At 30.5% G+C, this 23,264-nt stretch overlaps 2 protein-coding genes across 3 annotated transcripts in view; one reads left to right on the top strand and one right to left on the bottom strand.

The window, feature by feature from the left end:
• The window catches only part of LOC100162629 (zinc finger protein 474), an 18,221-nt gene extending 14,531 nt beyond the window's left edge, over nt 1–3,690 (top strand). For both annotated transcript variants that reach the window (XM_008182951.3, XM_001948551.5), the window contains exon 6: nt 2,762–3,690. In XM_008182951.3, coding sequence (XP_008181173.1) covers nt 2,762–2,910 — 149 coding nt within the window. In that variant the 3' untranslated portion in view covers nt 2,911–3,690. The remainder of the gene's footprint in view (nt 1–2,761) is intronic.
• Nucleotides 3,691–6,456: 2,766 nt separating this feature from the next.
• On the bottom strand, nt 6,457–18,325 carry LOC100168198 (translation elongation factor 2). The gene is made up of 15 exons (XM_001952207.5): nt 18,129–18,325; nt 16,389–16,797; nt 16,102–16,310; nt 14,867–14,991; nt 14,696–14,804; nt 12,167–12,280; nt 11,477–11,623; nt 11,309–11,410; nt 11,107–11,245; nt 10,450–10,907; nt 10,177–10,386; nt 8,236–8,418; nt 7,995–8,127; nt 6,960–7,084; nt 6,457–6,898 (listed from the first exon to the last, which is right to left on the bottom strand). The coding sequence occupies exons 1-15, from the start codon at nt 18,129–18,131 to the stop codon at nt 6,830–6,832; spliced, it is 2,535 nt and encodes an 844-aa protein (XP_001952242.1). The 5' UTR covers nt 18,132–18,325; the 3' UTR covers nt 6,457–6,829.
• Nucleotides 18,326–23,264: the final 4,939 nt, after the last annotated feature.

Raw genomic sequence — 23,264 nt, 5'->3', positions numbered from 1 at the left:
CAACCGGGCATGGCAGATACTTACGGTGCCCACATTAAAATTCTGCCAAACTAAAACAAACGTGTTTACAAAAACGTACAGTATCCTCCCGCACAGTTAAAAACTATCCAAAGGCTAAGTTATCACGGGTTTAATTAATAAAAAAAAAAAATATATACCATTATTTTTTGTTACAATTATATCTTTTGTATTAAACTTATTAAAGAAATATGCAAAATGGTATAAAATAAGTTGTTTTTATGGTTTTTGACAATATACCTAATATAATATATCTGTATATAATATTTGGAGTAAAATTAATTGTTTTTAAGATCTGTTATAATTGTTATCATATAAAAAGTAATAAAAGTTTAGATTTGATTTTTATGCTGTAAATATTTTTGTTTATAAAGGATTAACACTAAGATTTGACACTTCCTCTCCCAAACAGAAGGTTTCTTAACCATTTAACCACTGGACATTACAGGGTCATATTAACGTGTATGCACTTAATGTCTAAATGTACTGTGCCTAGGGCCTAGGTACTATAGTTTTAATCCGGCCTGCAGCCTACTATAGTAGGTAATTATAATGAAATGAACTGAACCTTCGCCGCACGCCTATGGTTTTATATTAGTTTAGCTTTTGACCGTTTAAACTAACTCAGTAGGTACCTAATTACGATTTACATTGTTTATCCTCTTCAATATATCGTAAATATTAAATAATTGTTTGAGATTTCTTTAATTTTTTTAGAAATATAAAATTACATTTTAAATAAAGTTACACGTGTAATAGTATGTATATCATAGAACTAATATTTAAATTGTAGTTCGAAAAATGTTATCTTTTCAAAATTATAATATTTGTTCAGCAATGATATGCTTTTCTGAAGTGAGCTCCATTTCCACGGGGTCCAGCGCAGGTGCACTGGCCCTACTATATCGGGGTACTTACATAATAATGTATGTAGGTACCATCAGTATATGCGGTATAAAATATTATAAACCTGTGTAGTACTGTAGTACACATGCAGTAGTAACTAGTAGCAAGCATTGAAGTATGGACTACCTATGGACTATTAATATTTAATACGCACTAATTATAATATGATTTACTCGGTCAACTTTTGTGATTTTGAACAAAAATTTTAATAATATTTTAATTAATTATACAATGTACCTAACCTATGTTTACAAAAAATATCTAATTTTTCTAAACTATTTTTCATCTTTGTTATTTTAGATTCCTAGTGGATAGATTTATTTTCTATCCTAATACCTCAATTGATCTTACAAAATGTTCGTTATTTTGTCTATCTTCACCATTTAGAGCAGTAGACATTTCGAGGGTGGTTTTTGATAGCGAATTGTATCTAGTTGGTTCTTTGAGGGGTCAAAAGAAAAATATGCCAAATTCTTTTTTCTAAACAATAGGAAAAAACAAAAAATATATGAATTTTTATACAAAACCAGTTTTCGACTAAATTGATATTATTTTTAAGGTGTAACTTGCCATTTTCACTTACATTTTATATTAGCATTTTCTGTAAATGATAACATTTTCAATATATTTTGACACTTTTTAAGCTATTTAACTAGGTAGGTACTATAGACATTTCAATTTTAAATTTTTTTTTTTGGTTTTAAATTATTATAAATGTTCCGCTTGAGCAAAAATTTTGAAAAATTACTTCAAGGTTCCTTCTTCATAAGTTGCTACTTTGGTAGGTAATTTAAAAATATTAAACAATATTATAATAATATTAATACAGCGGTACAATTTTTATTTATTAGCATTTCAAGTTAATACGCTGACAAAACTCATCAAAATCACGAAAATTTGCCAATCATTTTGTAATTAAACATTTATAAAACGTTCAATTTGTATAGCTAAGGAGTAAGGATTGATCATTTTAAGCAAGGTTTCTTATAAATAGTACTAATTGTAAACAACAAATCTATAAAATACATTTTTTTATGTTATAGATAGGTAGTTTATAAGTTTAATTTTGGATGAAATTAGGTATTTAATCGAAGAATGACGATTTTAGTCATTTTAGTTATTTTTTTTTGCAATTTAAAAATATTAATCGCAGGTCGCTTGAATCTTTTAGAAAATATAGGATATAGGATGTATATTATTATAATTACACAATAGGTGCATTTTAAAATAGGTACAAATGATTACGAAAAAAATGAATTCAGCCTTTTCCTTACTAATAATAAAATAAATTGCTTTACAGCTTTACTAGCAAAATCATAAAAATAATAACATATGCTCAGTAATATGGCTGCTCAGTCTGTTGGCTGACAGACCGTCTTTGCTCACAATCGATTTTCGTAGCATATCATTGAATTCAAATTCAACACATATAGCTACATTACAATTTACATTGATAGGTATTTAATCCTCAAAGTCGAGGTACAGCAACTAACTGTTGGACTGTACAGCACATCGTTTAGATATAGCTAGGTATATTCGCATGACTCTGTTGGGCCATGCAATAACTAAAATTATGTTAGAATAGGTACCAAATAATTCAGTAAATATCAATAAATCGTAATTGGTTTGACATTTACCTAAATAGTAGGTAAATGGGTTATTAATAAATTACAAAAGAAAATGAAAGTTTGTAGATAGGTTCTTACAATATTGCATTATTATAGCATAGAACAATAGGTATGTCAAAAAGCGTAACCTATCTTGCAATCACTTATCATATTATTGATAATTATACAATATTTGCAAATAATAATTACGTTGTTACGGTACGTTTTAGTGACGGGCAAGGTGGATCAACAGGCTACCAGAGAAGAACACTGGAAATCGTACTTGTCACAGCTCGTGCCATGCGACCGGTGCAAACGGACATTCGACCCGGATAGGTTGGAAGTGCATCAGAGAAGTTGTAAAGGAGTGACAAAATAAATGAAAACAGTATCATTATAACTACCTAATAACGTCTATAGAGATATAAATAATATTATTCACTGATGTCGTAATTCTCGTTAGAACCGGTTTTATTTAATTTTAAGTACCTACCTATACTTATATTAGTTATTTGATATAGTGCGAACTTAACATAAAACGGTTAACTATGTACAGGTAGTAGGTACCTACTTAACATTAATCTCGGTATTTATACGCACTACGCAACGACGTAGCTATTTTGGAAAATGTTTAGGAGGGTGTCGAACATTTTGAGGAATAACTAGGTATAAATGGTTAAGCAGTTGTCGATATGCATCATTCGGTGACCGTTGTTCAATATAAATAGCTTCTGATCACATGTTTACTATAATATACTTAATAATTATCATTTAACTTTAGTCAGCCATACACTTAGGTACCTAACACGATAATACTTAATAAAATAATTGTAACTATCATTTATTTAACCTTTCACATTGTTTCAATATTAGGTAGGTAGAGAATCATAATTGATAAATTAGGTAATATCAATTGACTCACTTAAAATTATATCCATAACATCGAAGAAAAAATCTACGTATAAATGTACAATACTGTATAGGGAGAATATTACACAATATGGATACTGTGTATAGCATTAGCTTCTCCATATAATTTGTGATTGTAAGTTTCGAATTCAGTTACGAATTATGATACGAATAACTTGCTTACTCGAGTATTTACTATGTATATAAGTTATTGTAATAATAAAATTGAATATAGTTTTAAATTAACATATTTTTTATTTAACTAATAATATTCAACATTTGTCCTCAGACTATTATCAATAACACATCAACGGAAGTTTTAATGCTCTATAAACGTTTTTAAATAAAACAAACCGGCATAAGGCTTTAAAAAACATTTATACAATTATTGATGTTCTGGTAAACCATAGACAGCGCATAGAGAGAAATCACCAGCGGGATTATTGATAAATAAAAAGAGAGTTTTGGACTTTACAGGGTGCAAAAAAATATTTTTTCTCTCAGTAATGTTGTCCGGATTAACCAAAGGCAACTGTGGGAAGCGCTGTTGTTTATAGGTCTATGTAGTAAACAATTTAATTAAAAAATATTAGGTCTCTAAGATATCAGTTCCAACTAGTAAGACTTACTATTCAATTTTATTATTTTTTCGATAACTTATAATAAGCAAAGCATAAATGTGAGTAGGACATTATATAAACATAAGACATGATAATAAAAAATAGAAACTACCAACAAATACCCAGTAGTAACACTTATGTTAGTTTTTTTTTAAAGCAGGCTACAACAGTTTTAACAAATTTTCGTACGATTTGTTTAATGCCATGTAAATACAAATCAACAATAGAAACAAAAATTAAATAAATAACATTCTTCCAAAATCTAGGTTGCTACTAGGCAATAGGTATTTATGCACTGCACTAATAAAAATATATACTCGAAAACATCAGATTCCCTAATTTTTAATGCATTTTTTTTCTTTTGAGGATGTACAGGGATATTGTTGAAGTCAAGTATCAGTGGGTATGCAAGGCAGATATTACAAGTTCGAAGATCGGGCATCAAATATGATCTAGGGCAGCAACGTATTGATTGGAAAATGTATCATCCTTACTTGTATTAAAAATTAGTCAGCAACATCCCATAACTAGATTGGCTTTAGAAGGGTTTTTGTATACCAAAATATATTATCATTGAAAATGGAAACTTCTCTTAAAAATGTGTATTCTTGCGTTTAACTTAATTATTATAATATAATGTTATTTGCAATATTATCAGTGTATATTTTTTTAAATGGTATTCATCAAATTACCATATAATATGAAATCATTATCAGTTTTACTTTTTTTGTAAAAATTAGTTTTAGTTTAAATCTTTAGTCAATTAATTTTATAATAAGTTTAAGAACCAACCCAATATTTTTTTTAAATAAAAAATATTAGTTCCACATTTAATTTGAGGCACCAAAATCACCAATGATTATATAATATATAATCATTGGTACATCATCGATCATGGCGATATTTACACTAAAATAATAATTCTTAAACATTTAACACTATAATAAATCAATAATAATTTAATTTTTTTTTTAATAAACAGTGTATTTACAATCTATACAAAGGTGTAATCTAGTAAGTGTGATGACATAGTAACATTAAATAACAGAAAAGGAAGGCTTCCAGCATGTGCCACCTGACCAGAAATTAGGGTTTTAATTTTTTTTTTTTTTTTTTTATATTATATTTTTTAAATATTGAGCAGATCTCTTGGCCATTGCCTTTTTAGCCTTCTAGGTATAATTAAGGTAGAGGATATACATTTAACTATGGGATTTGGATGAGCTCGAAGCTATGAGTGGAATTTAATGTAGTAGTATTTGGCTGTCGTTTAGGGTTGGGATGTTCAGGTCTTAATGGAGGTTTTTGTTGGTGACATACCATGGGGCAGCGGTTATTAGGCGTAGACATATGGATTGGAATGCTTGCGAGGTCTTAGTGTTAGATGGTTTTGCTGGGCCCCATAGTTGGATGCCGTAATGCCAAGCTGGACAAATTATTGATTTGTGTATTGCGAGTTTTTTGGCTAGAGAAAGTTTCGATTTTAATAGAGGTCTCAGAAGACGCAGTCTAGAGTTCACTGATTTACGTTTTTGTTTAAGATGCGAGCTCCAGTTAAGGCGTTTGTCGAATATTAATCCAAGGTATTTTGCTTAGTCTGACGAGGGAATTATTTTGTTGTTAAACGTGACAGGAGGGCAAATAGATTTGCGCATTGTAAAAGTTACATGAGTAGACTTATTTTTAGTTTTTTTAACTTTTTTTAGTTTGAAGAGTAGCCATTCATGTCAGACCCGATCAAAAGCCTGCGAGACGTCCAGAAACACAGTGGAGCAGAATTCTTTGTTCTCCAGTGCGTTGGAAATTTTGTCAACTGTGCGGTGGGCTCTGAAACCGAATTATGTGTGTGGGAAAATATTAGCTACAGTGGCAAGAGGGATGAGTCTTATTAAGGGAATTTTTTCGAAGACTTTTGAAAAAGTAGGGAGAAGACTTATTGGTTTGTATGATGCTGGGTCTTCAGGTTTGTTTGGCTTGAGAATGAATATAGTATTGAGTGCTTCCAGGTGTTCGGGAAAAAGATAATCTGAGTATTGCATTATAAAGGTGAGATAGGTATACTATGGCTTTGCGTGGTAGATTATTTACTATGTAATTCGTTATTAGATCATGACCTGGGGATTTCTTAGCAGGAATAATAATAATAAAAAAAATACTTACTAATAGATACACAAAAATATTTCAAGTTAACCAAAATGATATAAATCAATGAAATTTATTATATCATATTTTTGATTAATATTTGTAACTTTCATAGTTACATTCTGAATTTATTATATAAAACACTTATTCCATATTCAACTTAAAACCAGTTGTATTGAAATAGCATTCAAATAATATTATATATCTTATTATTCTAGGTTGAAAACTTAAAAAAAGTAAAACTTAACAAAGAATTCATTTTCATATAATGTTTTTTTTTATTAGGTATTTTAGTGACATGCACAGCGTTACACCAAACGCTTTTTTGACGAGATACATAATATTATCAGTAAATGATCAATAGATTTTAGTTTTGAAAATGGAAACAATCATATAAACTCATACATTTGGAAAGAGAAAAACTTGACCATAATTCATCAGTTCTTTTAGAATAGTAGTTTAGTCTTATAGAAAATTAAATTTTGTTTTAATAGCATAAAACAAGTATTGTTCAATAATAAGACGAAAATATTATTTATCAGGAAATAACATTAAGTCTTCCATACTATTGCGTTTAACAATAAAATAATAAAAGAAAATGCGGCGATTTTAAAGTTAATATCATGTTTACAATTTATCAAGGTATGAATTGATGTCTGGTAGTCCATCCTTAAGACCTTTGCGTTTACGTGTGTCCTAAAAATAAATACACAATAGTTATTGAAATGTATTGACATTTAAAATTATATTATCTTACCATAACAACAACGTATGGTTTTGATCCAGCTTCACATGGGTCACCTGGGAATACTTGCCAATGATCAAATACACACTGTGGGAAAGCTTGTCCTCCAGTGTTACTACGCAAATCAGCTGTGAATCCTGCAAACAAATATAATAGCAGTTATCAGAAATGTTTATGAATTCAAATTTAGTAAATCATTATGATTATAAACTGTATCAGTTCATCATAGCTTAAATCGTCATCAAACATAAGGATAGAGGTTCTGCGACAGCGTTCTGATGAATCGGTATAAAATTAATTTTCTTCCATATGCACTTTCAACACTGTCCTCATTTACGAACGAATAAAAACCCGCCCGCTAACTACAGAGTGATTCATTTATGCTGGAAGGTATTCAATATGAATTCATTAAATTGAAACTATAGTAATATGAGTGTATTACATCAGATAGGTATCCGATGAATATAGCGACATAGGCCTAATTTAAATTTACCACCAAAGAAAAGTCTATTACTTTATATATTCAAAGTAAAAGAGGTAAATTGTGGTACTACTGAGCTAATCCTTGGAACAAAGTCGTAATGTAGTAATATGTTTGTATTATATCAGATAAAAACCTGAAGAACATAGCGACATTTACTTAATTTTAATTTACCACTAAAGGAAAGTCTATTACTTTATTCATTGAAAGTAAAAGAGGCAAATCGTGGTACTAGTGAGTTAATTCTCAGAACAAAGTCGTAATGTAGTAATATGTTTGTATTATATCAGATAAAAACCTGAAGAACATAGCGACATTTACCTAATTTTAATTTACCACCAAAGGAAAGTCTATTACTTTATACAATCAAAGTAAAAGAGGCAAATTGTGGATTTACTATCAATATTCATTTAAATCCTCATATAGTATAACACCAGTTAAAACCTAATATTCTCATTTCATTTGCCAAAAAAGGAGTCTTTAAGAGATCAGAACTAACATGAGAAGCAAATTATGATAAGACAAAACAGAACCTTAAAAATATAACAAAAAAATCAATATCTTACCAAAAGATTCATTTACAGGCAAGTATGCTTTAACGACAAACATGGGTGTACCGACAACTTGACTCTCTTCAAAAACGTGTCCTCTACGTCTATTCAAAACACTGTAAATACCTCCTACTGCAACTTCAGGGCACTAAAAACACAATAAATTGTATGGTTAATTTTCAAAGAACACAAAGTTATTTTATATTATTGCATACTTATAAGTTACAATACAATTAATTATAAAATTGGTGCATACCTGAATTTCACACAAGTACACAGGTTCCATAATTCTGGGGTGAGCAGCTAAAATCGAAGCGTACATACAACGACGAGCAGTTGGAATGATTTGACCACCTCCTCTGTGGATAGCATCAGCGTGTAGTGTAACATCATAAATATTGAATCTAACTGCACGCATGTTTTCTTCTGCCAACACTCCCTATAAGCATAATTCTACTTTTAAGCTAAAATCGAATAAACCAACTTTTAAAAAAATATATTAACTTTCTTACAGGTTAAGCTTAACATTCAAATATATAAGATCAAATTACTCAGACACTTTCAACCATCCGTCTGGTGGAAACCGCGAAAGATTTGACAATAGTGTACCATCATAAAAATATATTAAAATTTTTTTATCTTTTATCTGGTTAGTACACCATTGTCCATTATCGTACCATATATGAAATATGTATAAAAGTAAAGTTGAATAAAAATATTTGAGTACTCTGTCATTAATAGAAATAAGAGCTGATAGAAACTAAAAATAATACTTGTATATTGTAAAATTCTAAATAAAAAATTTAATTATTCAGACACTTTCAGCCATCATTAAAAGATAGAAATCTCTCTGGTGGAAACCGCGAAAGATATAACAATAGTATCATCATGGAAATATGTTAAAATTATCATCTTAATCTTTTCTGAACTATCAGAAGAAATAATGGTGGTACTGGTGTTAACTTCTCCCGTCAGGCAGGAGCATCAATTTAATAGAAATAACAAATGACTGATTCAAATAACAATGTTAACAAGAGTATTGATCACTTTTTAAACGTTCAAGCGCCGGGTCGACCTCGCAAGCAGCGCAGGCCACCACTCGCTATATGAATGCTGCTGCTTTATGTAAACCTCTCCAGACAGCACCAGTCACACGCCATGTCATCTGGGGGGAGTTTACACTGGTTAGTATTGGTATATCATTGATCATTATCATACCATATATGAGATGTGTATAAAAGTAAGTTAAATAGAAATACCTAAAAGTACTTAATACTTTTATTTAAGTAGGCAAATTATTTGAACTCTTTCTGTATCAAAAGAATAAGAGCTGGTAGAAAGTGAAAAATAATACTTGTATATATAAATCTTATTACAGTTAAACTTAACATTCTAAATGAAAAATTAAATTACTCAGACACTTTCAACCATCATTAAGCAAAATGCGTCTGGTGGAAACCGCGAAAGATTTAACATAGATATCATCATAGCAGAGTTTAATCAATCAATCGCATGATAATCAACAATATATTTATTATTATTACTCAGACACTTTCAGCCATCATAACAAGATAGATAATCTCTCTGGTGGAAACCGCGAAAGATATAACAATAGTATCATCATAGAAATAAGTTAAAATATTATCCTAATCTCCACTAATTGAAGAGATAAAAAGCGTGACAATGGTAGTACTAGGTAGTATAGAAAGGGATTTAAGTAGGCAAATAACAGCCATTAAAAAAATTACCAACATTTCAGCCTATTGTGTAAGTCACTTAAAAAACTTAAATATGTATACGAATAAATTACTCAGACACTTTCAACCATCATTAAGCAAGATGCATCTGGTGGAAACCGCGAAAGATATAACAATATTATCATCATTGAAAATATAAAATTATTTTTTTTTAAATAATTAACTAAGTACTATATACTAGCTGTCTCCTTGGTCCTAAGATTTGTTTTTACATTTCTATAAATACATGCTATAGTTTTACTAAATGAAATAGTAATAAAATATGTAAACCCCAATGGCAGGGAAACATCAATTTATATCTATCAGAGAATGAAACAATTTGCTCAGACACTTTCAACCATCATAAGAATTAACCTCTGGTGGAAACCGCGAAAGAATAATACTTGTATCATCATGGCAAATTTGTCACAACAAAGATTTATCATAATTAAATATATTACCTCTTTGGTTGCCCATTGGAATCCAGCAACGACTGAATCCTTAATTTCATTAAGATATTGTACTCCCTTGGTACAATCAATCAACAAGTTGGGGCCGGTTCCATCGGGACCGAAAGCCCAGATTTTACGAGCTTCAGTAACATCATATTCATATTTCTCACCCAAATAACGGGCACGAGCTTTAAACTCATCTCTTGGGTTGACTTGACCCTATAACATTCAGTATAAATGTAAATAAAATATATTTATTTAAAAAAACAAATTTGAACTTACGCCTTCAATGTCTTCAGCCAAACCATCTGGGAATGGTTGACATTTCATGAATAATCTGTTATGTTTGTTGGGAGATTTTGACAAGCACATGATTTCAGACTCTTCATTGACAGTTTCTCTGTATGATACCACTGGGTCAGACTTCTTGATTGGAATACAAGCATGATCTTCTTCCAAATCCTTTAAGCAAATTTCCAAATGCAATTCACCGGCACCAGCCACAATGTGTTCACCTGATTCTTCAATGATACACTGGACCATGGGATCAGACTTGGCTAAACGTTTAAGACCTTCTACCAATTTTGGTAAATCTGCCGGGTTCTTAGGCTCTACAGCAATACGCACAACAGGGGATACACTGAATTTCATAACTTTCATGTTGTGAGCATCTTTGAAGGTAGTAATTGTTCCAGTTTTCACTAAAAACTGATCAACACCAACCAATCCACAAATGTTACCTAAGGAAATATTCAACATAAATAAGAAATACAAAGATAAGCAATGCAGCGTTATAGAAAAGCAAAGCCAAGGTTATCATTTATTACTTATTATTTGGATTTGGCAGGAAGAGAGTCTAACCCAAATTATAAAATAATGAACGATTATTGATTGCCTATCATTTAACCTATGGTTTAAATTTATATTGTATGTAAATACCACAGGGAACATCTTCAATAGCTTCAGTATAACGTCCCATCATCAAAATTGTTCTTTGGATAGCCTTTTCATACAAATCTTCTTTCTTTCCAGGGGTATAGTTAGGTCCCATAATACGAGCTTTCATACCAGTAGCGACCTAAAAATATAACAAGTTATTATATACATACAACTAAAAATTCTGAAGTATCTTGGAACATACCCTTCCAGAGAATACACGCCCAAAAGCATAAAAACGTCCTTTGTCAGATGTCGGCACCATCTTGGAAATGTACATCATAAGTGGTGCATCCGGGTCACAGTTCTATAATAATAAAATATTAAATAGATTTTATAACACATGATATATTTTGATATTAATTATTCGAACCTTAACACCAAGAGCTGCTTCATCATCATGAGGTCCTTCGTACAACATTTCCATACGGTATTTCTGGGCAACAACGGGAGAAGGCAAATGGATGGCAATCATTTGAAGTAGAGCTTCTCCAGCAGGCAACCAGGTACGCATAACAACCTATTATAGAATTATAAAAAAGTTTCATTAATCATAACTTTTGTAAAATTTAGATAAATATTATATTTCATAAACTCATAATGGAAAAAAGTGTAAAATCATAGTTTAATATAAACATATTACATATTTGTAAAATGAAAAATTCACATAATAATCTTACTTTTTTAAATTAATGCAGAGCATATAATATTATAAGATGAATAAGTATATACACAATACATATAGTATTAAGCAACTCAGATGGAGAAGGGTTAATATGAATATCAACATATATATTCTTATCAGAATAAACTTCTATCATCATTGTTATAAAAATATATTACTAGTAATATTATAAAATACTCTTAACACAAGTTAAATTGTATAATCAATGATAATAAAATTAAAACATGCAAGATTAAAAACACAAAATGTAACTCAGATGGAGAAGGGTTAATATGATATCAACAGTGATTCTTATCTGAATAAATTCTTATCATCATTTCAAAATAAAACATTAACTATTATTATCATTGTAAGACTAATATGAGGTTATATATTTACCTTCAACAAGGCTTTTCCGTCTTTATCTTGATCTTCATGTTTTAATTCAATTCCAAGCTTCTTCAAAAGATCAGTAGCTTCTTCTTTCTTATAGTTCATGATCGAGTTGAATACCTGAAAGTATAAAAGTATAAAACAAGTGCATCAACATATGCACATTTACATAAACCATCAGTTAGCTTTAAATTTGTAAGTCTTCAATAATAGCTCAGAACAGGTCTGTGAAAATTAATCATCATTGGTTTGTGATAAAATCTCAACAAGTTTAAATAATAGTGATAGGCTAGTAAGTAAATTATATTTTCCAATACAGATCCTAGAAAAAACAGTAATTATATGCTTTTGTGTAGTGGTTAATTATTTATTAACTATTAAATAGAAACATAAAATTAAATATATTAGCACACAAACAACAAACCATCAGTTAATTTTATATTTATGTCTTCAATTATAATTCAGAACAGGTCTGTGATAATTAATCATCATAGATTTGTTAACAAGATTTAATAATCAACTTAACCTAGAATAATGGTTTATCAAATAAATTATTTACATCTCAGACGGCCGTTCTTAAGATATCGTCATGATTCAATATCAGGAGCATTGGTGTGCAAAGAACATCATCACAGGTAAAAATATTTGAATTTAATTCAGTTATTTATTTAGAAGTTCTAATATAAAAATTCAATAGTAATGTTAAAAATACTAAGTTACTTTATAGTCCACGACATGAAAAGTGCCCCCTGTGTACCGCAACCCGTTGCTGCTTCCCTACCCGTTAACCATTGGTTCTCAACCTATACCGCATAAAGCGCGGGCACCCAAGCGTAATGTGAACCACTGAGGCAGGTGCCACTTTTCATGTCGCGGACTATAAATAAATTATTAATGCCTCAGACGGCCGTTCTTAAGATATCGTCACAATTCAATATCAGGAGCATTGGTGTGCAAAGAACATCATCACAGGTAAAAACAAGATATAAAAATATTTTTAAAATAGTCTTTTGGCTATAATAAATTTAGAAGGTTGTTTTGGTTGTGTCATAACAATAGGCAGTAACTGATCATTAATTAAAAATAAACTTACAGTAGACACTAATTAGGACCACACTTAGTTAAAGAAAGTTGTGGATTTTCTTTATATTATATAACATGAAATGGTCTCAGTATTGCTGTAAAGAAGACCTTAAGTTTTGATAAAATTAAAAGTTGGTTTATATTTTCCAATCTTTATATTATTGATCGTGTGGAACACTTTGTAAAAATTAAATCTTATATTTTTTTTTTTGGAACTGTACTAATTAATAATTAAAATTAAAAACAGAAAGGGTTTTGAATGATCAAAACTCTGTTCAAAAAAAAGATCAATACCAAACGTAGGCTAGTGTTTGTTCCAGGACGGTCAGAGGCGGTCTCCACTGTGATGGCACTTCAACAGAGACGATGCAACAGAACAAAGCAATGCTTATGCGCATAACTCGGCTGGGTAATGATCTTATTTTGAACAGAGTATAGACATTTTTCTCATTTCAAATATTTTTTAAGCATCAAAATCGGAAAAGTTAACTACAATTTTGTCTAAACAATAAAGTTATTAACATGTACATGCTCATAACTAGAGTGGTGAAAGCAATTAATTTCACCCACACTGATTGTCATTTAGAACAAACACAGATACTGGGAGGCTAAGACTATTAGAAATTGTCAAAATGTTGACCCATACTTTAATTTAAATTTGTTATATGTATATTAATCAATTTAGAAAATAGAGTTCTTATAATATAAAGGTTCTACTAAATAAATTGTTTGTCACAAATTTGCACTCAGTAGAATCAATCTGAGTTGAGTTGGTTGGCTTAATATTAGATATCAAACTAAAGTAAATTACGTTTATAAGTTTTGGTATGTAGTCTCATAAACTATGTTTGATAAAAGTTGATTTACTTAAATAATACTAATGAATGCAAATTAAGATCTCAGACGGCCGTTCTTAAGATATCGTCATGGAGTAATATCAGGAGCATTGATGTGCAAAGAACATCATCACAGATAAAAACAATACGTAGAAAACTATGGAAATCAAATAACTACGTTGGCCCTTAGCAGAAGTACCATCAAATGTCTTAGTAAAGATTTTCACTAGAATAACTCGTTTAAATACAATTATGAAGGTCTCTCAGACGGCCGTTCTTAAAATATCGTCACAGTGCAATATCAGGAGCATTGGTGTGCAAAGAACATCATCATAGAAGGAATTTATGAAAGAATTATAAATTAATTAATATTGATTAATGTTTATAATTTAGAGTATTTACATTGATCTTATTCATAAAACTTCAGTCGGCCGTTCTTAAAATATCCTCATGGGGTAATATCAGGAGCATTGGTGTGCAAAGAACATCATCATAAGTTATATAAATTATATACAAAAGAATAATTCTCTACTAAAATTACAAGTTAATAAATAATTTATCAGCAGTTTTTCAAATAACAATAATAATAATTCAATTATAAAAAATTCTAACATACCTTGTAAATAGGATCCAAAATGTACATGCAGAAAGAACGTTGGTTATTGTCATCCTTTAGCTTGGCCCATTTCTTAGTTTTGGCATTGAAGAAATTTTCTCCCCACAATCTATTGAAAAATAAATAAGTTAATATATTTTTTTATTTTTAAATTTTAATTTAATTTATCACCTGTTCATAAGCTTAACAACATCAATCTTGAATTTTTCCGCATACATTTCAGCGAACTGTTTTAGAGTGAAAGCCCAACCGTGAAGACCTGATCCAAAACCAACACTTCCCTTGCTAGGATCAACCTAAAAAAATTGATTAATATAAATACTTTATACTTAAAATAAATACCAAATGGAAAATATGATATTTCAATCTTTCAGACGTGGAGAAGGGTAATAAAGTTTCATGTAAGCATAACTTATCAACAGCTTTAAATTGTTATCATCACAAAGATTGAGATACATGATAGTATTAGGTAATTTATATTAAATTCATATTAAACTTATATAGGATAATATTATGTTCTAAATGTTGTGACAAATATAACAACAGGACAACATACGACCAATGATACTACCATTAAGTAAATAACAATATTTGAAATGTGCATAAATGTACCATATTAGTAACATTTGTTTTATACATGGGGATTGTGCTCTGCCCTGCGCTGTAAATAGTAATAGTAAACACTAATAGTCATAAATAATTAGAATATGGTTTGTTATTTTTAAAAGCATTCAAGAAGTTAATACAGATAATTTTTGATTAGGAAGTCTTCAAAATAATAGTTCAAATGTATAGAATACACATAAATGTCCCAGGCCAAAAAATTTAAAGAACGCTTAATATGCATGTGTTGTCTCCCCCCTCTTAGACACACAAAAGATACCAAATTTTTGATTTTAGTAGAATACATTTTATGTAATTTAAATAAGCTTAAATATTAAGAGTCAATATTTTTTCGGTATTAAAATGTCTATATATTGATTAATAAAATATTAAAGAAAAATTGCATGCTTTAGTAAATTATGTTCTACCTTAAGAGGTGTTCTTACCCTAAGTTTAATAACAAGTAAATTCACTCAAATATTTTAACTAACTCAAAATTAGTTCTAGTCCATCTCAACTCCAATTTATACGATTATATGACCAAGAAAACTCACAAATGGGTTGCGGCCTCTCGATAACAGAAAGAAGAAGTTCATAATTGTCATAAACTTATTTTCATTATTTATGAATAATTTTACATTCAAAATTTTAAGATTTCAATCTTTCAGACGTGGAGAAGGGTAATAAAGTTTCATATAAGTGTAACTTATCAACAACTTAAAATTGTCATCATCACCAAGATTTAGTTTACTATGATAACCTACATAGTTTATTACATATAGCGATAAAATATTGTATATTACCTGAACTTCACCCATGGGACCACTGTCATCAGAGTATGTAGCAATAATGATGTTAACATTTTCAACAATACGTTGGAAAGTTTGGTATAAATCTTCAGATTCCAATTGCAATTCTAATAAAGCACGGTCCATTTTGTTCATGAACAAAATTGGCTTGATTCTTTCAGCTATGGCCTGACGCAATACAGTTTCAGTTTGTACACACACACCTTAAATTAAATAAATAAATGTTAGGGAAACTGCAAGTACTAAAAAAAACAAGTTATTAAAAACAAATTAGTTTATACCTGACACACAGTCAACAACAACCAGGGCTCCATCAGTAACACGGAGGGCAGCAGTAACTTCACTGGAGAAATCAACGTGTCCAGGAGAATCAATCAAATTGATTAAGAAACCATTTTCTCCAGGATCACATTGGTCTACATTCTTAATGAAGACTAAATCTTTTTCTGCGAGTTCAAAGTACATAGAGATGGCAGTTGATTTGATTGTGATACAACGATCTTGTTCATCTTTACGAGTGTCAGTAAAACGCATGTCTCCAGCTTTGGCATTAGCTATAATACCAGCTTTGGATACCAAAGAGTCAGTTAAAGTTGATTTTCCATGGTCCACATGGGCGATGACGGACATGTTCCGAATATTCTTCTTCTTGTCCATCATCTTACGGATCTCGTCTACTGTGAAGTTCACCTAAAATGCATAAAGAAATTAAACCAATGTGTACAAGTTGAAGTTGTATGTATCAACGATAAACGAAAAATAATTCTATTTTCAGTCAGACTCATTAAATCAGTATTTCCCTCCATAGAATGTCAGGATTGTAAATTTGTCATCATTCTTTTAACTACCAAATATTTAATTTCTTTAAAGATATAAAGTTCAAATGATTTTGTCAGACTCATTAAATCAGATTTTCCCTCCACAAATTTCAGGCAAGAAAAAAAGGTGTCATCATTCACAGATCATTGAAAGTACATGTACATTATTTTAATGTTTGGTTTATTATTTATAATTTAATGTATCATAATGGCAATATTCCAATTGAATATGCACATTTTTATAAATTAGGAAATAAAAATGTTTTAAATGACAGTCATAACGCAAAAAAGTGTATTCAGAATACATTTTTTTTTTTATATAGAATAATTCTATATCATCAGATCACCGGGATTAAAATTGAATCTAGGTACTGAAGAGATTATAAAAAAATATATTATGACGGAGTACAATTGGTAAAAGGAATAAGAACCCTAGCTTCTCAAAAAGTTTTGTTTTATTATTACTATTTATAATTTAGACTATAGTTGATAAATAGTATTCAGTACCCCATTCCGGTAAGCTAAAATAATGGCAATAATTATATAATGTTATGAAACTCATATCTATATATCATACCAATAGGTAAACAAGGTGTAGAGTTGGTCGCAATCAACGGTATTACCGTCGGTCTAAGACCCAACATTATTGCAAAACATTCGGACATCGACCTACAAGTCAAGTATAATGTTGAAGATGTCATCTCATATAACATAATACACATAAGATCGACTAAACACGACGTGGTCGGAGACCAAAATCGAAAAGACGATAGCACTTGTACGAATTGTAGGTTAAGCTTACAAAATAGCATTAGGGATCTTAGAATAATAATGAAAAACTAGGCTATGGCAGAGGACATACTCGGCAACGGCGACTTGCCGGAAGTTAAAAAAATCAAGATTTCAAGCGCCCGCGCGATTTTCAAAAACGAAAAAAATCACGACCGCGGAAAACCGTGGCCGTGATGGGGATCGACGGATTTTTCTTTACTACGTACTACGCCACGCCGAAAAACGCAACCTGACGGACATGGGGTGTTCCGCGACGACTCGCCGCTACCACGTCATCCTTGCTTTGTGAGCGCCGTCGCCACCGCCGAATGCTCAAAAATAAAATAACGGAACAGGACGGACGACGCAAATACGGATGGGTGTCATGTAGTATTTAACGTTAGCGTATTAACAAATGCAATCAATACTCACCATTTTGAGATGTTTTTGGATGAAATCTGCTCGGAAAAATCAAATTGTGTTGCACGAGTGTCGGGAGCCGACGTTGCAACAGAAAGGACGGTGCGCGGAACAGTTCGACGGACCGTCGGGCTACGGTACACAGCGCTAACCCCCCCACCACAAAACACCAGCGGTCGCCATGACACGTTGCACAGAGCGGCCGACCACGGGAATAATGGCTATGACACCCCACCTTCCCCCTTACTCCATTGTCATACGATCCCTTCCAGCCGCGTCCGAACGCGTTGTGTACGTGTGGCGAACATGGTTGCCAACCTCGTGTCCCGCAAAATAAAGCGGAAAACTTATTATTTTTATTATTCCCATGACTATACCCATGATCATGATTATTCCTATCAAATACACGGACTATACAAGCTGATATCTGACGCATTCTACATTAATTATTGTTCATAGTTATTAGTTCATACTTCTACCATGAACTAAGATCATAGAACAATAGATAGTATGTATTTATGTATATATATATATTATCTTAGTTCAGCTTCTACTTACTTTTCTATGGAGTATGTTTAATGTTGTCATGGATTCATAGATGCAAATTGAGGGAGGTTAAGCCCCCCAAAAAACATAGGACATACAATTTTAAAATGCTATATTGCAATGGTCTGCTTGCCTTTAATATATTCAGCCCCCCTAAGTCAGAAGTTGAAATTGCGGCTATACATGGATCATGATTTTTATTTTGTTCCTATTTCGTTCTCCCCACTCTAGACTAATATAATATAATAAGACTATAATATACTATACTCTAATGTATTTTTGTATAATGTGTAATATTATATTATGTATCGAACAATTACAATTAATATTATATTTTTTGATGACCGTGCTCCCGGGCCATCCACCCATCACGGCATCACACCGATTCTATAGCCGTCTCCACGGTTTAAGATCTTAAACCGTATGGCCGTCTCATTTACATCATAGGCTATAGAGTAAAATATTACTCTATGGTTTACATTCGCAACTATCCGATTATTCTGTGGCAGTATCGTTCGGATTGATAGTAAGATGCATGGAGTATAATAGCGTTTGCAACAAGGGAAATTTTTCTAGGGGAGCTAAAATTGTATCGGCACTCAGCAGCAGTGGCGGATTTAGGAGAGGGGTACGTGTCACCCTGTCAATTTTCTGTCGACAATTTTTTATGTAACTACGAGTATCTTATAAATGAAAAATTCAGTTAATAAGAATAATACTATCAACTATTAATTATTATTTATTTTAATCATTATTGTTTAAAAATTATAGTATATATGTATAATATTTAATCAATGGTATTATTAATTAAAATTCAAATTATACAATGTATATGTGCCCCCCTCCCCCTACCAAAATATCTAAGGTCCGTCCAATAAATTATATTCTATTATTAAATTCAATATTATTAGTCAATAATAAACTATAAAAAAATGTCCTACGCTAGACCGAAAACAGTCGGAGGGAGGGGGAATGTCCATTTACCAAATTTTTCTTGTTACGCACTTATAAGACGGGGACAACAAATATTGTCTGCGTGCCTGCGTAGCGTATAAATTTACCTACTAATTACTGATGAGTAAACAGAATGTGCAAAAAACAAAAATAATGAATTGTACATAATATATAAAAACCATAGACATAAATTGATAAATACATAATAGAAATTAGAATTATTAATTATTATGATTTATCATTTATGACTAGAATAAAAACACGTTTTGCAATCGTTCCTCGCCATCATAGGATCACTGTATTTTGTTCATAGATAGTTCATAGATAGTTCATTGATACAAGGTTAGATAATATATTATCTATGCTTTTGTTCCTAATTTTTTTTTCAAAGTCAACTTATAATAATTTCCAAATTTTACATTTTGTTCCTATTTACATAATTTGTTTCAATGCACATTTTCCGAAAAAAAATTTGTTCTGTTAGACATTTTTCCATAAAGCATTACTCCCAATTAAAAATTTATTATATATATACCTTTGGGCTTTGATCTATAGTTTATTTCTTCCACAAGACACACGATGCAGTGACGTATTTACGGGGGAGGGGATAGATCCCCCTTGACCTTTTTTTTTGTAAAGTTAAGTTTTATTATTTTCTGTATTTCTCAATATGATATTAGTAGGGCTCGGATTTTGTAGCAAAATAAATCCTTAAAAAAGCATTTTAAGTAGCCAAAAAAAGCATTTATTAATTTAATTCTAAAAAAGCAAATTTCAATTACACATAAAATTAAATATTAAAAAAGGAATTTACAACCATATATTTGGTCAAGTTACTTTCATTAAAACTCATATTAAACATATAAAACGTGATATTTTTTATCCGAATTTATTTTGACTTCACACAATTTACAAAATATAATATTTCAGTCATAAGCACATTTTCACCGAATTCTCTTACGATTTTTTTAATTTTTAACTTTTGGCATTTTGACGATGAGAGAAATTATTTAGAACACTATAAGTTAATACCTCACTGATTGTCGATTGATATTTACCAGCCAACTAAAGTATTAGAATGCACTATAAAAATACGTAGGTATAATTCAGATAATTTTCCCTTTTTTTGAGTCATAAATACAACTATAGATAATTGTGGATAAAACTATAAAAACTATAACAGAGTGACAAACCGTTCTCGCTCAGAATCGTTTTTCTTATACAATGATATTTTATCATTGAATTCAAGTCTAATACAACCCATTATACAATATATACCCCCTTAACCTGTGATTGTTAGGAAAATGGGTAGTTTTAAAGAGAAGGTTTTAGTGTTGGTTATTTTTTTTGAAAAATATTATCATAAACATTTGGTAAAAATGTTAAGTAGCTACAGTTATAGTACCTATAGTTTATTAGTATAAAAACTAAACGAAATTCCAGTTTCCTTAATTTAATTTTTTGGTTTAATTTTTAATTTGACCCCCAATAAGTACCCACTAGTTAATTTCCTACCACAAAAAAACATTTATGTAAAAAATTGAAGAACTTTTACTGCCCGGTGATGACAAACACAATCGTAATTCCATGATGTACATTCATCGTTCGCTACGCTCAGCGTCTAAAAGTATGTACATACAACATATATACCTACATTATAACCTGGCGAACTCGGTCTGTCGTATGTAAGTTTTCGAAAGTGCTTACACCGGTTACCTCGTAATTATGTAGTCTGTGGTCAGTGTCATGAATGTGTTAAATACTTAACTATCTTAACTGTTAACTTAACTCCGCGCACGTTAAGAGCAAGATCAGTTAACATGGGAAAAAAACCGGTTTTATAGATAGTGAACTTATCATGCGCGGAGTAGTATACTAATTCAAATTCCAATTATATTTTTCAGACTTTCAGTATTATACTACAAAAATTAAACATGTGTTTGTGTTCAACGAAGAAAAGTAAAATATCTAGCATGTAGGTATATATTTTGTTCACAAGTGTTTTACTGCATTTATTAATTATCTTTGAATGGTTGTTTTAATGTGTATTACTACTATTATAATGGGAACTTATAAGAAAAAAGGTGGGCAAGTGGATGTCTCTCTGCTGTACAGTAGGTACGTTACAAGTGGGTCACTGTATAATAGATGGTATTAAAATTGAATTCAATGGTATAATATCATTGTATAAGAAAATATTTTTCAAATATCATTGTAACAATATAGTAGGAGCCTTGTATTAAATATTCAAGTATTTTTACTCAACAAATAAATTTTAATTGACATTCATAGAAAAAAAAACTAATAAAATTGGAAACTGAAAATGTCCCTAAATAGTTCAAAACAAATCAAAATATTTTGAAAATTGTATCATGTATAGAAAATGGAAATATAAACAACCAGTGAAAATGTCATGTATCTACGGTCATTTGTTATTTTAATGTTACACTAATAACCAGTCGATTTTATGAAAATTCGAATTTTCCGTTTTTCCTTAATTTTTTTACTGTTTTTCACGTCGCTTTTGAAAACTACTGGAAAAATTTTACTTTTGACCCCCCAAAGTACCAACTAGATTCACTTTCCTATCAGAAAAGATACTGTTGAAGAAAAACCAAGCACTTGTACTGTCCTAAAAGGTTATGACACACACAAAAAAAAAAATTAAAAAATCACACAATATCATTGTAAAATCAATACATTCATCGTTCTACTTAGAATCTAAAAAAGTAGAACGATAGTATGATCACTATGATGTATATACAAGGTGATTCTTTTATCATTGAATACTCATTGTTTCAAGAACTGTACCTAAATGTTTTTGAAAATATTATTTTACATAGTTTCAAGTCGTTTACAAAACAACGTTAAAATTTTATATTTATTTATTTTTTATATTTATTTTATTTATTTTATTATTTTAAATTTTATATTTTCAAATATTTTTTAATTTTTATCCTTATAATTTTTAAATTTTGTACTTTATTGAATGATAACATAGAGCGTTAATTTCATTTTCCAAAGCAGAATATTTGTCTAAGTATTTCGAAACATAAAAATTGAATTTAGGGCTAGTACATATAGGCGCAAATTGACAAATTATTTTGGGGGGACTAAGCCCCTCCTATAATAATTTCTAAAAACTATATATGCTCAGTACTAATTACTGACTTTTGAACTGGGGGGACTTGGCAGAAATGTGGGGGGACTAGGTCCCCCTAAGCCCCCACCTATTTGCGCCAATTGGCTAGTAGTTTATGAGTTATAATAAGTATTTAAAGTTTAGATGAGCGTCGAGCAGTAGTGGACAAACATTTCGCTGGGTACCCCGTACCACTCCACTCCGCTCATCCAAACTTTAAATACTTAACTACTAATTAAAAATTACTCGCCCTAAATTCGATTTTATTCGACTTTCTATAAGTCTGTGGTCACTGGTCTACACAATCGGACCACGATAATGTATTATCTACATTGTGTCATGGAAAAAACCAAAGTCACACCGTGTTGAATTATTTTTGTATCCATGTGATCCGTAAATGTTCTAATGGTTCGTAGCACGCACGATTTAAGATATACAGGTTACTCAACGCCGTATAGAAACTAGTCCCCAGAGTGATTCCCACCGTTTAACCCTGAAAATCAGCT

The sequence above is a fragment of the Acyrthosiphon pisum genome, chromosome A1 (assembly GCF_005508785.2).
Source record: "Acyrthosiphon pisum isolate AL4f chromosome A1, pea_aphid_22Mar2018_4r6ur, whole genome shotgun sequence".
NCBI lineage: Eukaryota > Metazoa > Arthropoda > Insecta > Hemiptera > Aphididae > Acyrthosiphon > Acyrthosiphon pisum.
This window is presented reverse-complemented; position numbering and strand designations above follow the sequence as displayed.

Bases quoted from the DNA above. Each gene is read 5' to 3' on its own strand.
- LOC100168198 (XM_001952207.5), bottom strand. The intron at 12,281-14,695 runs GTATGTTAGAAT...TTATACTTTCAG, and splicing joins TTTTGGATCCTATTTACAAG to GTATTCAACTCGATCATGAA. The intron at 8,128-8,235 runs GTATGCACCAAT...TTGTGTTTTTAG, and splicing joins TGTACTTGTGTGAAATTCAG to TGCCCTGAAGTTGCAGTAGG.